This window comes from Antechinus flavipes, chromosome 3 (assembly GCF_016432865.1).
Source record: "Antechinus flavipes isolate AdamAnt ecotype Samford, QLD, Australia chromosome 3, AdamAnt_v2, whole genome shotgun sequence".
Taxonomy (NCBI): domain Eukaryota; kingdom Metazoa; phylum Chordata; class Mammalia; order Dasyuromorphia; family Dasyuridae; genus Antechinus; species Antechinus flavipes.
This window is the reverse complement of record NC_067400.1, coordinates 84,509,102-84,524,599: the sequence shown is the minus strand read 5'-3', so window position 1 is coordinate 84,524,599 and position 15,498 is coordinate 84,509,102. Positions and strand designations below refer to the sequence as shown.

Below are 15,498 nucleotides of genomic sequence, written 5' to 3'. Positions count from 1 at the left end.
TCCACACCTAAAGCTTCTCCCCATGCCAATATATCCAACACACTGCTGCCAAAACTTTTAATTAAGAGTAAATCTGACCATATTACTTCGCTATCTAATCAACTCAAATGGCTCACTATTCCCCTTTATAGCTTTTAAGCATTTCCCAACTGGCCCATCGTACTTTTTTTCCAGTCTTAGGGTGTGTTATCCTTGGCCACTTTAGGATCCAGGCCTCTGTTCTCACTTTCCATCTCTCATTTTCCTGCCTTTGCACAGACATTTTTGAAAGACATTGCTTTCCCACCACACTTCCTCCCAGAATCAGGAGGAATCCCTTCAAGCTAGTTGGTACAACGAATAGCACACTGACCCATGAGTCAGGAAAACCTGAGTTCAAATTCAGACACAGGCATTCACTAGCTGTGTGACTCTGGACAAATCACTTAAGACAAGTCACTTAATCCTGATTGCCTTCTCCCCATATCTCCCCAAAATAAGGCATCCTTTCACTCTGTTCCCCTTCCACTGCCAACACCTATTGCTGATGCACCTACTCTTCTCAAACTGCATGTTTTCTTGACAATTATTAATGCACTTAAATATGTATATCTATATGTACAAATATGCATAGTTACTACTGAAGATATCTGTACTTGTCTTGCTCATTAGAATGCAAGATCTTCGTGGGTAGGGATTGTTTTATTCCTTGATACTTGTATGCCTAGAGTCCAGCACAGTGCTTGGCATATAATAGGCACTTAATATATATGCTTGTTGACAATATTGAATCTCTTATAATAAAAGGATTCTTTACTTTCTTAAAGAAAGCTCTGAATTATACTTTTTTTCCCATAGATACCTAAATAATTACAAAGATTATGAAATTCACTGCATTTCTAAATAAATTGTAGGAAAAGCCCGGCAAAAACCTAACCATCACCACAATAGTTTGCTTTCTAAATATTTGTAGCATGCATTAAGAACATGATAAATTCAGTAAAGCCAACTTCAAATTACTGCATATGTTTTGCATCTTTCAGTTGGAGCAACTAGAGAAACAGGTTTTGTTCCCGTTTTTCTAAACTATTTAACTGCTGTGAAGCTAATGTACAAGTAGCATTGCTAATGATCAAAAAAGGAAAAGTAAGATAAATTAAAACCTCCCAAATAAGTCCATTTATACACAAGTTTATTCAGTTCCCAAAATTAGTATCCAAGGTGCCCATCATTTGTTATCTGATGGGTAGTTTTTCAGGTTTTATTATTTGAAGAATCTTTTTTTAAGAATTATTCTATCCCTTAACATAAGGGTACATATTCAAGCGTAACTAGTAAGACAGACAAAAAATTATTTCAAGGTCCTCTTTTTAAAAAGATGTCCAGGAAAACCAGCATCTAAAACACAGGTTCTCAATTTAGAGAGTTTGTGAATTAAAAAATACCAAAACTGCACAAGGTTTCCTTCATAATCCTATGTATTTTTAATGTTTAAAAACATTTTTGAGAAGAGGATCCATAGGCTTCAATCAGCCTGCCAAAGGGATCTGTGACCAAAAATGGTTAAGAACTTCTAATTTAGAGTACTTAAGAATACCTTCCATGAAACACATTTTTAATAGTTTTCCAATAACTTTATAAATTTCCTCGTGAATCTTTCATGTAATACAAGCATTATTCAAATACAACTGGTTTACCAACTGACTATATACCACAACTCCACATCTGTAGCTTCCACCATTTTTAGGTAGAGGGGGAAATTTCAACAAATTTCAAAAGGCTCTCTTCCTTCATACACAATATTAAGGTAAGTTCTTCCTATTATCTATGATATGCTGCTAAAATATTGCTTTCTGGTGTTACTGTTTATTATTATTATATTTTATTAATTTGTATTTAACACCACATGTAAAGTCAGGTCTTTAAAGATTCTGTGTTTGACATGAACATTTCCTTCACCAGTAAAGGTCATGATCCCTATAAATTTGACTCAACCTTCTAAAACTATTGTGGATGAAAAACTCAAATCACCTGAAACCATTTCAGTAAAATCAAACTGGTTCTCAGGCAACCAAGGATTGTTATCCTTAGGTCTGATGGTAAAGCCTTTTCAATTTCTTAAGACCTACCAGTGTTTACATTCAATTGACATGGCCTCTGGGAATTTTGAGTCACTCTCATGTGTCATGAGGATTTCTATAAAGTTTCTCCCTTTTCAGGGCCATGATCTATTTCAGAGACCAGGAGTTTGCATAAGTGAGGGAAGGAAATAATATCAAATGACAGCAAGCAAAAGAGTCAGAGGCAGGAGATGAGGCTATCTGCTCTTCCATCCTGCTGTATGTCTTTCTTCCCCCTTTTCCTCCATCAAATTTTCTAGTATTTATTTAAGCCACATTCCTATAAATATAGTCACTGAAGGTATTCTTCACAATAACGTTTGGACTTTTCACTCCCTCTTGGAGACAGCTCAATTAAAAAAGCATGGCAAAAACCTTAGTAGTCAATGTAACTATTTTAAGCTATGTGACTGAGCTATTAAGTGTGTCTACTATACTAACAAATCAAATGATGATATTTAAGGACTACTTGAATATACTGCTAAATGATATGATCCTATAAAGTAACTGACAAAATACATCTTGAAATTCTACAAGAAGTATAACAACACCTCTGTAGCTCTAGTTTTTTACAACGAAGGTATAAGATTCTTCTCTCCTTTCTTTCAAACTTAAGAACAAGAGCTCCATTAAACATCCATAAGGAATTTATTTCATGTTTTATTTCATTTACTGTAAAAAAAAAAAAAAAAAGACATCCATTTTTATTAATGGAAATAAGGTTTAAAACAGTATTATCAAACTACTTACCTGTATGTTATGAAATGATGAACTATAGTTGAGAAAAAAGTCAAAATACAGGAATACTGAAATTTTTTTATTCAACAGTGAAATCAATTATTAAAACTTAATTGAAGTGTTCAGTTTCTATTCTTGTCCGGCCTCCCTCCTGTGTCAGATAATAGACACTCACTTTTCTGGGTTACCATGATCTGTTGTTCATGTGCCCCCTATTAGGAGGACATCCTTATATATTCCTTCCACTCATCTTTCCCTCCTACAAATAAATAATGTCTTCCCCCACCCCTCTCCCATCTGGTACAAATCCAAAAGGGTGGAAAAGAACCATTTTCTATTCCTTCCAAAATCTACACTTGGTGTTTGCTGCTTTAAAACAACAACAGAAAAACAAGAATAACTACTTTGTAAACTCTGTCATTGCACACAGCAGTTCAGAGATACAGACCTGCAGACGAAACAGATTTAGTGGATGCTCACACCTCAGTAGTTCACACTCCGGAACCAGCATGCTTGCAAATAGTCAAGTTTGGGACTGTTTAAAAGAGCCCTCGGAAATTAAGGTTATCATCTTCCCTAGTATAAAATGAAATCCAAAACCTTCAGTTTCGAATACTCCCTGAGCAAACTGCTCTATCAAGCCAAGGTAAGAAATGAAAGGCACATTTTCTCCAGTTTAAGTGTTTTAGGCATAGTATTTGAGATGGCATCACTTAAGTAGACCATTAAGCCAGTCAAAAGAATTAAATTTGATGATATATTGTCCAGAGTTTTAAATCTTGCATGCTGGAAAAATAATCTACTGCTGGTAAATAAACATAGCGCTTTTGGTTATAGAGGCAGCAAGTGGAGCACAGGTCCCTCTATAGAAGCCCTTTATAATAGTTGCCACAGGAGATTCAGATTCAAAGGAAATCTTCAAGACTCTTTCTCCTCTTTCTCCAAGAAATCAGTTAAGGTCCCAGTGTCAATAGGAATTAACAAATACTCCACTCCATCCGTTCCCTAAAGAATACAAAGACAAAATAAGAATTAGGCTGGAGCAAATAAGAATAACAGCTCATCTGAACAACAAACTGAATATTAAAAATTCCATTTTAATACAAAAGTATGGAACAGTTAGGTGGCACAATGAATAGAGTTCTGGGTTTGAAGTCAGAAAGCCTTAAATTCAAACTTAGCCTCAAATATTTACTAGCTGTGATCCTGGCCAAGTCATTTAAACCTGTCTGCCTCAGTTTCTCATCTGTATAATGAGCTGGAGAAGAAAATGGCAAACCATTTCAACACTTTTGCCAAGAAAACTTCAAATGGGGTTACAAAGAGTTGGGCACCCATAAAAATGACTAATAACAACAAAATGGAAACAAATTCTTGCTCTGTCGGAGAATACATGGAGCCACCTCCCCATATACAGTGAGTTAACTATAATAAAATCACTGTATTATAGTGAGTTTTTAAATTTCCTTACATTACAAACTCTGAAGTTAAAATATACAGTCAGGATATGGCATACATAAAATATATGGCCAGGAACACAGCAAATGAAACACATCCTTTGCAGGTCTAAGGAGGGAAAAGAGTGTGGCAAGAGAGAGAGGATAGTTTCATTGTCATTTTTATGTTCACTTAATACCATGCTGTTTATACACCTGGTCTAGTCTATTCTGCCAAAGCCACTGCGCTGCATAGTGCTCAATACATCCTTGATAACACAAGTTTAGCGATTTTCTGTGGTCTAGCCAGGCTACATGATGCTTCATTAAGCTTAATCCACAAGCAATCTTCACCTAAATAAGTGACACTTGAAGCTACAACTCCACCACTCACCTTTTTTGTTCTTAGAAGTTTATGATCCCTGAATTCAATTAGTTGTGCCCGAAGTGTCAGGTCACTGTTAACAAGAAATGCTTCCCGACACTGCTGGTAGAAATCTTGAAAGGAAAGCCCTAGGGAGTTAGACAGTTGAGGCCCAAGATAAGTAAGCAGCAAAAAAAGCTTCCACTGACAACCAAGCTAAAAACCAGAGTAAAGATGTGCATCCTTATATGATTGGTCCTTGCTAGTCAAGTTAAGTTTTCAACAAAGGTTCATTAAGTATAAGTTATTTTTTTTTCTAGATACAGTTCAAGGAACTCTCGGTGTTACAACATTATTATAACAAGTTTCTGCCTTCAAAGAGTTTACATCTAAGTATCAAATTTATTCAATCAAATAAATGCAAAGTATAGTGTGTGTTAAGTACATCAGAGATATGAACAATGTAATACGAGAGGTCAGAAGATGGAGAGATTACTACTGTTAATAACAAATGTGCAATTTTTAAGACATGGAAAAGGTGGTGAATATTTTACCAGCTTGTGCAATGTCACATATTCTTTGATATAAAGCAAATATTTGAATTCTCAGCTGAATAAAACTAAACAGTAGAACTGTTGTGAGACAAGAAGCTGAAAAACTGTCTCCTAAATATATACTATATTCATTTCTGAAAGTCTTGAAAATATCCAATGCTTTTATAAATGATAACTAGTGCTAAAATTAGTTATAAGAAAATTAAATTAATGGAGCAACACATTAGAATGAAGCCAGAAAGCATAAACATGATGTATTTACCTATGTAAGAAGGGTTATCTTCATTCTCTAATTGATACTTTATTAGGAGCCTGAAAATCCCCCTATGGAAAAAAACAGCAATTAAACAACTAAAAATTCCTAAGGAATGTTAATATTTTAATACAATTGAAAATTTTAAAATGCTTTATATGTGCAAAGCATTTTGCTAAGGACTAGAAGAGTATAAAGATAAATAAGTCATGACTCATTAACTCATTATTCATTTGTTATAGGAATAATTTATTATTCATCAAAAGTTACAACTCGATGGGAAAAATAAGGCAAGTACATAAAACATTATAATAAATAGAAAATAAAAAGTTCATGTGAATATATTGAAAAGTAGAAACCAAACACTAATAAGATTCTAAGAAGAAAAAAAAATAGGACAGTTAGGTGCTGCAGTTGATAGAGCACTGGTTCTGGAGTCAGGACCTTAGTTCAAATCCAGTCTCAGACACTTAACACTTAACTAGCTGTGGGACCCTGGGCAAGTCATTTAACCCCAACTACCTCAAAAAATAAATAAATAAACAGCAGAAAAGAAAGATAATTTAACAAATGGAGTAATCAAAGTAGCAGTGGCACTTTAGGTGATAGAATAACAAGATAGCCAGGCTTTCAACAGGTGGCACAGTAGAGGGGCATACTCCAACCATAAAAAATAAAACAGGCAACTGATGAGTTTGGATTTTTCTCTGTCTGAAACAAAAGAAAGAGCACCAAAAGGAAAAGAACCACTATCCAAAAACAAAGAAAAAATGTAAGAGGCAGGGTCCATGGCAACCCACTGGTGTAAAGGAGAAAGGGAAATTAAGGGGATTCAGGCTCCTATCTATCTCTGTACTTCCCACATCTCCCCCATTTCCTCCAACTCCCTCAACCTGGGAAATCCTACCTATAGTCATCTCCTGTCTCCCCAGCCTAGTTTCTGTTCTCTTTCCATCTCTCAGAGCCTGCTCCACCTCCCCCCACCCCAAAGTCCCAGACTCAGCATGCATTTTCCATCCAGTTTTCTCCAGTCACCTCCTCTCTATTGCTGAGGGGGAAAAAATTTTATCTTACCCAGTTGGAGTTAATGGGACTACAATAATGGACAAAAGGAACAAGCTCGGAACTATCCAAATGATTCCAATTTTGATTCTACTTTTTCTTTGAAAAAGAATGATCTTTAGGAAGTTTAGATAGAAAATAATAAAGGCAGAGTCAAAACCCAAGATAAATGACATGATATTAAGAGAGTATCTTCTTTGATGTCCAAGTCACTAGGATCTTATGAACCTTATCAAAAGATCCAAATAGAAATGGCAAAAGAAGTTTGTTTAGTCATTATTAGTGATTTCTGAAAAATTTGGATGGCAAGAGAGGTACCCATGATAGGAAGTAAGATTAACTATTATTCCAGTTTTCAGAACAAAAGAAAAAAGTGAAATTTTTAGACTTTATAAGTCTATAAGATATAGACTTATAAAGATGACTTCAATTTGGGGGAAAAATGGGTTTTGAACATCTACAAGGACATCACTAAGATATATAGTTACCTCAGGAAGAGGTCAAGTCAAATTTGACTCATTTCATTTTTAGAGAGTGCTACTAAATTGGTACATTACAGAAATGCAAAGATAACATATAGCTAGATTTCAACAAAATGGCTGACAAGATTCTTATGCTTTCCTTGTGCATAAGAAAAAAAGGTGTGGGTAGACAATAGATTAGACACTAGCTGAATGATCAAATCCAAAAAATAATCATTGATAAGTTGATGTCAATCGGGGAGTATTTCTCTAGTGGAGCATCCAAGAGATCATGATTGTTCATGATTGTTCATGATTGTTCAACATTAACTCAATAACTTAGACAAAGGGATGGATGGAATATTTATCATTTTGGCAAATAAGGTGCTGGATGAAAAAGTCACTATCTAAAAAGATCTCGACAAGCTATAACAATGGTCTGAATCTAAGAATATAGGACTTAATAAAGATAAGACTTATACTTGTGTTCAACAAATGAGCCCACAAGTTAATGATGAGAGAAGTCAGAAGACAACAGTTCCTGTGAAAAGGACCTAGGAACTTTTGTAGATTACAAGCTAAACACTACTAGCATGATATTGTGGACAAAAGGGCAAATGCGATCATTAAGGAACAACATGCAGAGAGGTCTGCTCTGGTCAGAACATCTAGAATACTACATTCCATCTTGTGTTCCACATTTTAGGAAGCTCTGTGACAAGCTGAACCATGCCCAAATGACTATGACTAGAAGAGTGGTGGAATTAGAGCCTCTAGCACATGAGCATGAAGAAACTTGAGATTTTCTACATGGAAAAAAAGACAAGTACGGAGGAAGAACATGATAGTTATTCTCAATTAGATTTTCTTCTGCTTTTTTCTCAGAGAGTAGATCAATAAACATTTGGTGAACATAGCAAAGATTCAGATTCAGACTTGATGACAGAAAAATTTAACTGGAGCTATCCAAAAAACGGAATGGATTACAGTGAGAAGTTTTCAAGCAAAGATTTAGTGACTATTTACTGAAAATATTTATTGACAAGGAATACCTGATATAGGTAAAAATAAGAAGATGATATCTGAGGACACTTTTATATTCAGTTCTGTGATATTCAGGAATTGGAGAGGATGAATTAGAAAAGAGACTGACAAAAGAAAAATCTATTAGACAGGTTACCTAAAAATTTAGCTTTGAAATAAATGTAGGAAAATAAGGGGACAAATCCTTAAATAATTGGAGAATGAGAATCAAAAGGATATAGGAACTTATTAGATATTAAGACTGGAAAGAGTCAAAAATGTCAAATAACAAAAAAGAATTCTCATAAAATGACTTCATAAGATATCAATACTATTTTTCTTCCCTACTTTATTTTTACTTCATTTCCTAAATCCCATAAAAGGGGGAAAAAAAAAGAACAAGGTCACTAACATAAAGTGTTAAATGGAATAATATTATCTAGTAATTTTTTAATGCAAAATGACATACTCATGCATGAATTCATGAAGTGCAAAAACATTCTAGTTTTAGCTTTCATTTCTTACCTTGCATTCGGAGTAAGACTGCGAAAAACATGTGTAAGGGAGCTAAGAGCTATTGTTCCACACTGTTGGACAAGCAGAGAATTCTCATAGGAGGTTTCTTCAGTATAAGGTTTATATGTTGTAGTTTCATACCAAAGCCAGTTATAAAGGCTCTGCTTTGAATGATCCCACACTATAAAACAGTAAAAAAAAAAAAAAAAAAAAAGAAATATTAAAAAGTGTTATTTATAATACAGTGGTCCTTGGTTCCAAAAAGAAAAAATCACTCACTGGCTATTCAAGATTTTTTGGCCCCAAAACCACCAAACAGAGGTAGTCTTTAAGCAAGAATGAGCAACCACACTTTTTTTTTTCTGAGGTAACTGGGGTTAAGAGATGTGCCCAGGATCACACAGCTATGAAGAGTTAAGTAAGCTCACATTTGAACTCAGGTCCTCCTGACTTCAGGATTTATCCACTGCACCACCTACTACCCGAAATGAGCAACCACTTGTTGGATATATGCCTTTTCAGATAGGGTATGGGTTGGTAGTCAAAACCCTTCCCAATTTCAAAAATCCTGTAATTTGAGGGAAAAAATAACTGAAAATTACACATCTTTTTTTCCTATTAAAATCCAAATCAGTAACACCCTTTGTTGCAGCAGAACAATTGAATATTTGTTTTTGAATATAAGATTAAACCTGAGTATGCTACAAATGTTCTCATTTAAATAATATGAGTAAAACATATAACCTCAAAGTTTTATTGTCATGACACAACTGAATTTGTGAATTTAAATTACAAAACACAATGTTTAACTATAAAATGTAGAAAAAGAAATCATGACAAGTCGTCATCTCCCTTCCTCTTTCCCCCTTCCCCCTACCCTGGCCCCAACTATAAAACACAATGGAATTGTTTACATTCCAAATAAGACATTTAGGAAACCAAAACATCTTTCTGGATGTTATGTCCTTCAATTAATGCTGTAGAGCTACACAACTTTTATGACCAATGTTATTATAAAAATAATTTTTCACAAGCTGGTATCTTCAGAAAGAACAGCATAATATTAAACTTACTGAGGGGAGCATTGATGTGATCAATGGAAGCTATGAGGTAAATCTTAGGCAAAGATGATAACTGTCCAAGAATTTGCTGGCTTTTGTCTCCTCTCAACATCTGGCTGTCCAGATTATGGATAAGGAGGAAGAGTTCCAACGAAGAATCTAAAAGTAAAGAAAATTCAACAAATATTTTAAGAGGCGGAGGAAAGCCCAGCATCACTGAGGAAGATACTTTAAGTCCAAAACCAGGAGAAAAGACATACATACATAATACTTGTATTTACTACAGGTATCATTTGCCCCTAATGTCAAGATTTCCAAGTATAGGAGGAAAAACAAGAACCCACATTTTTTACTTCAAATGTAGCACTGGATCTACTCCTTCACGTGCATACATACGTGTGTGTTTGTGTGTGTGTGAGAAAGGATTTGCTATGTGTTTGAATATAAAAAATAAAGGACAAAAATAAGTATTTCAAGTTTTCAAGTAATCAACAATTAGGCCAATGTTGGTGCCACTGCCAGAAATATAAAAGTCTAATCTGATCTGGGGAGATTGTGTAACTTTGGACATTGATTCTTTTTTTTTTTTTTTTTGGACATTGATTCTTGAAGGTGACAGTAGAACATCCAAGTGGAGATATTTTGCTGACACATAATTGTAGTTTGGGCAAGAGGTAAGGATGGAAATATAGTCTTGAGAATTTAGAAGGGCAGAGTAGATGTCAGAGAAGAGTGGCACAACAAAGAAAATGAATATGCAGAAAGAGGAACAAGTATGTAATGTTTCTCAAGACTGCAACAGGGAAATTTCCAGTTAGGGGATGAAAGGAAAAAGCAGTACCAATAAACACAGAGCAAATACATGAAAATAAAATACAGTAAATACAAGGTGAGAGAAAAATAAAGACAAGCATCACAAACATCAAAAAATGAGAAGTTAAAAAAAAAAAAAGAATAATCAACAATATCTAATGGAGAGAAACCAAACAAGGACTTTGGTTTACAATAAAAACATCTACTAAAAGATCAGAGTACTTTTGAATCGTAGCAGGAAATCCTTTTCTTTTATCATTTAATATAACATTCTTAGCATTATTAAGGATCTTCTATAACCAAGTCAGGTAAAAATTAAACAATTTTTTAAAAATTTAAGATGTGAATGACAGCTGATTAAAAAATAACTAATTTCATTTTGAATTTCACATTTCGGTTCAAATGACTCATATATCTGGACAAGATCAATGGGGTAGCAAGAAAATATGTTCCCTTTTTTCATTTCTATATAGAGATTACTAAATGATTCAAAATAATCTAAGTGCAGATAAAATGATCCCTCTTTCAGTTACCACAAAATTTTTATTATCAATATATGTCTATTGTAGATACCCAAAATGAATGAGTTATTCTATACAAATTAACAGTGTAATACAAATTTCATTTTTATTAACCAAAGTATACAAACATACAGATATGCACTCAAGATTATGCCCCGAATTATCTTTTCTTTATATATTCTTTTTGTAATTTCATCAGTCTTCACAGGTTTAGAAAACATCAATGCAGACGATTCTAGGATCTGTTATACTATCCATCTACTTACTAGAAATTTCAAATTGGATATCCCATAGACATCTTAAATACAATATGACCAAAAATAAACTCATATCTTTCCCTTTGCCAAACTTACACCTTTTCCTAAATTCTCTACTTCTGTAAAAGGCACCTTCAAAGAATCGAAATACATAGCTTTCAAAGGAATAAATCCAAGTTACAAACAATCATAGGAAAAAAATTGCTCCAAATCACTATTAGAGAAAAGCAAATTAAAGCAATTCTTAAGTTATATCTCATAGCCATAAGATGGCAAAGTTGGGAAAGAAAAAAATAAGAAATGTAGGAAGGTCTGAGGGAAGATAAGCATGTTGTTTTCATGTGTAGAGCTATGAACTACAAAACAATGTGAAATTATGCTTTCAAAGGCACTAAACAGTGAGTACCCTATCAATCACAGATACCAATACTAGGCTCAGACTAGTCTATGTAAAAAACATTGTTAATAGCAATTTTTGGTGGAGGCAACTAGGGAATGGCTAAATAAACTACAGAATTTAAATCTTAATGAAATACTATTATGTAAGAAATTTAAAAAAGGATGGTTTCGGAGAAATTTTGTATCAACTAAAGAAAGCGAAGTAAGCAGAATCAAAAGAGTAATTTATGCAATAATAACAACATTGTATAGAAAGCAATTTTCAAAGATTTAAGAACTCAGGTCAATGAAATAATCAACTATGATTCTAGGGGATCTGTGATGAAGCATGCTACCCACTTCTTGACAATAGAGTGATGGTCTCGAGACGTAGAATGAGGTATACATTTTTGTTAATGGCCCATGTGCGAATTTTTTTTAGCTTGCTTACACATATTTGTTGTGAAGGTTTTCCTTTTTTTCAATCTGGGAAGATAAGAGATGAAAAATGGGAGAAAAAGGAGACACATAGGGATTCAATCCCTTGCCCCCAAAGAGAACAAAAAAATATCTCAAGCAAGTAAAAACAGCTTTGAAAATTAGATAATAAACATTATGTTCTATAAAAGAAATGCAAAACTGCACATGAAAAGAATTTAATTTTATGTGAAATTCACTTTTATTCTTCAATGGACATGAAAACTTTGAGCTATTTGAATTTTAAAAAATAAACTGAAAAAAAGGAGAACAATGTTGATAACTTCTGAAAGATAGAGAATCAGAGTGAAGGCATCTGTTGCAAAAATTGGAAGTGGAGAGTTTAGTTCATAAATTATTAATAATCACATGTAAAAATAGAGTAGGTATTCTGGACCAGGTCTAGTACATGAAGAACAGCGTTTCAGGGTAACAGGTTAAAATACAACAAAATAGTTTTTGTCTTAGGAGCTGGAACTCTGGGGATGGTGAGGAATATTAGAGGAAAATGTAGATGATTAAAAAAAAAAAAAAAGATATCATTATCCTTCCAGTCACCAAAGTACCTAACTTTATCATCTTCAATCACTCATTCTCCCTCATCCCTTCACATTGCCCCCATTTTTTCCTTAAACTGTTGATAAACTCCTAGTTAGGTACCTTGTTCAAAGTTTCTTCTCCCCTCCCAATCAGTCAATCATTGCCTCAATATTTATTAAGCTCGTACCATCATGCATTCGGGACACAAATAAAAAATGAAAACAATTTCTGCTTGCAATGGGCTTATGTTCTAATGAAGGAGACAAGCACATATAATAATACATACAACAAAAAATATAAATTATACACACACACACACACCCCTTTAATGATTGCATATTTCCTCAAGGATTAAATACAATACATTTAAAGTCATTTACAACCTATCCACAAGTTACAATGCAAGCCTTATTAAACATTTCCCTCACCTATGGTTCAGCCAAACTGGCTTTCTGAGTGTTCCTCATACATGACACTCCAGCTTCTATTCTTATGCTTTCACATATATCACTCATGGTTTGAATGCATTCTTCTTCTCACTTCTACCTTGTAAAACACCTAGCTTCCTTCAAAGCTTAATTCAGGCATCACCTAGCTGAAACCTTCCTAATGCTTTCTCCTGCCATAACTACTGTTTCTACTACAAAAACTATCTTTTGTTCATTTTGCGTGCATATATGCATGCTGTCTTCTCTACAGAATGTGATCTCCCTGTGGAAAGAGGGCCTAGCACAGTGCTTGCTACATAACAGATATAACTTACCCGTTTTAGCTGCCAGCAAGAAATATAAATACCTTTAAATTTCTCGAAAAGGAAAGAAGCCTGAGCATACAGTTTGCCTAAGGATCAAAAAATAAATTCAAATATGGCTAAAGAATAAGCAGTGGTGGGAGAAGCTTCCATTTTAAAAATAAAATAAGTGAAAAGACCTTAAATTTACAGAGATCCTATTACCATCTTTAAATTTGTTGATTATCCAGTCCAGCTGATCTAACACACTTCGGAAAGTTCCCATATGATCAAGGATTTCTTCTGTTATAGAATTCAGAATCTGTAACAGAGAGTAGAACACTGCTATTTGTATTAGATCCTACTGAGTAACAAGAATAGGTAATAAAGTAACAGGCTTAAGATTCCCTCTACCTTCCCCCCCAAAATATGTTAACAACACTCACAACTTTACACTTGACAATTGTGTTGGACTTTAAGGTTACCTTACTGTAAAATTTTCTGAATAAAATACTGTTAAAAAAAAAAAAAAGACAGGACAGAATGATGATGATGATGATGATGATGATGATGATACTTTGAAATTTTCAAAGTGTCTGACATATATTATCTCATCTGATCCTCACAACAACCCTGTGAGGTAGGTGAAATTATTACTTCTCCATTTTGCAGATGAATAAACTGAGGCTGAGAGGTCAAATGACTTGCCCAGGGTCATCCAGCTATTGTCTATCTGAATTCAAATACTGACTCTCAAGTCTAACACTCTCTCTTTCCACTATACTACTGTCCTATAAGACAACCTAAGAATACAGTAAAAAATGAACTAAAGGACAGAAATCCTGAAATAGTAACCAGAACTTTTACAAAGAGAAAAGGATGAAAATGTGTTCTGCAAACACTAGAAAAATTTACAAATATAATAATGAGCATTTGTTCACAATGACATCTAGAAAACATTACAATATGAGGACAAAGTTGTTAAAGAAAAAAAGGATGAAAATGTGTTCTGCAAATACTAGAAAAATATAGTAATGAGCATTTATTAACACTATGACATCTAGCAAACATCATAACATGAGGACAAAGATATAGGCTTTAGCCTCACAGCAGGACTGATACCAGTTTCTGTGATCGACCCCTCAACTTTCTACTGCTTTCTTGAGGTTTCTCTACATCTCAGGGGAGTGTGCATGGCTTATAGTTTTGGGAAAGGAGAAAATAACAAGAATCAAAAAATCAAATTAAAACAAGTACAAGTTTTTGCTTCTTAACCTCAAAAAGACTAAACAAGAAATGCCTTGTCAGGAGAATGCTGCCAGAAGTCTGACACAAGTAGTAAGTGAAGAGCATGGTTAGGGAGGCTCTGTTAGAAAAGTCAGGCTCAGGGCTCTTTTGTATGTGGTAGGATGGGACTGCTATATAGTATGTTTTGTATATATCACACCAAAAATACCTAGTGCACAGAATCATTCTGGCCCTGGCTATCTCTCCAGAAGAGGAAAGGAGAGTGCAGTGATGGAGGCTTCCATGAAGCAAGAGCAGCAGTGAAGTGTCTATCAAAGAATTCTGGAGCCAAATTGATAGCTGAAGCAACAAAAACCCTCAACAGCAGCACAAGACAGGTTACTGGACCAAGGCAAGAGTTAAGAAGGAATAAAGTGACCAGGCACACACAGCCATGATGTAGAGAAACAAGCTGATACCTTCCGCTTCATCTCCTATTTGAGTCATGTGAACTATGCAAGGTCAAGGTAGAAGGGTCAACTCCCCACTGAACTAAGAGCTCATTCCTCCCACTGGAGGGAGGGGCCCTTAACCCTAAGGTAAGAGTCCAAGTCAGAAACATCCAACTCTCCAAGAAGCTGAAGGCCTGTTACAGGTAACCTGTCTTGACTATATATAGCCTTGAGTCAAGTCCTTTCCATGTTCCTCATGGTAAGTAACTTGTTTCATGTCTTAGTTGCAGACAAGGAACCAAGACATGTAAACAAGAACCATTAACCAGCTGCTTCCAGATGTCCCCAGAGAAAACCCTGGCAAGCCTGGAAGATGTGAGAGTATTAATCACTGAGAAGATCCAAAAATAGATCTTTAGGTCAGGTCTTCAGGTATAAATTCAGGACTGCATTCCTACAATACTAGGGCCACAGATCAATAAGAGATATGAAAAACATTTCTTAAAAAATACTAATGTTTTTGTATTCCTGGTTTT

At 34.6% G+C, this 15,498-nt stretch overlaps 1 protein-coding gene across 1 annotated transcript in view; it reads right to left on the bottom strand.

Annotated features, from left to right (window-relative positions):
* Positions 1 to 2,903: 2,903 nt before the first annotated feature.
* Positions 2,904 to 15,498, bottom strand: part of ORC2 (origin recognition complex subunit 2) — a 40,694-nt gene continuing 28,099 nt past the window's right edge. Inside the window, exons 12-17 of the mRNA XM_051983808.1 lie at positions 13,509 to 13,605; positions 9,580 to 9,726; positions 8,516 to 8,687; positions 5,454 to 5,515; positions 4,668 to 4,786; positions 2,904 to 3,842 (exon numbers count right to left, since the gene is read on the bottom strand). Of these exons, the coding sequence (XP_051839768.1) occupies positions 3,756 to 3,842; positions 4,668 to 4,786; positions 5,454 to 5,515; positions 8,516 to 8,687; positions 9,580 to 9,726; positions 13,509 to 13,605 (684 nt within the window). The 3' untranslated portion in view covers positions 2,904 to 3,755. The remainder of the gene's footprint in view (positions 3,843 to 4,667; positions 4,787 to 5,453; positions 5,516 to 8,515; positions 8,688 to 9,579; positions 9,727 to 13,508; positions 13,606 to 15,498) is intronic.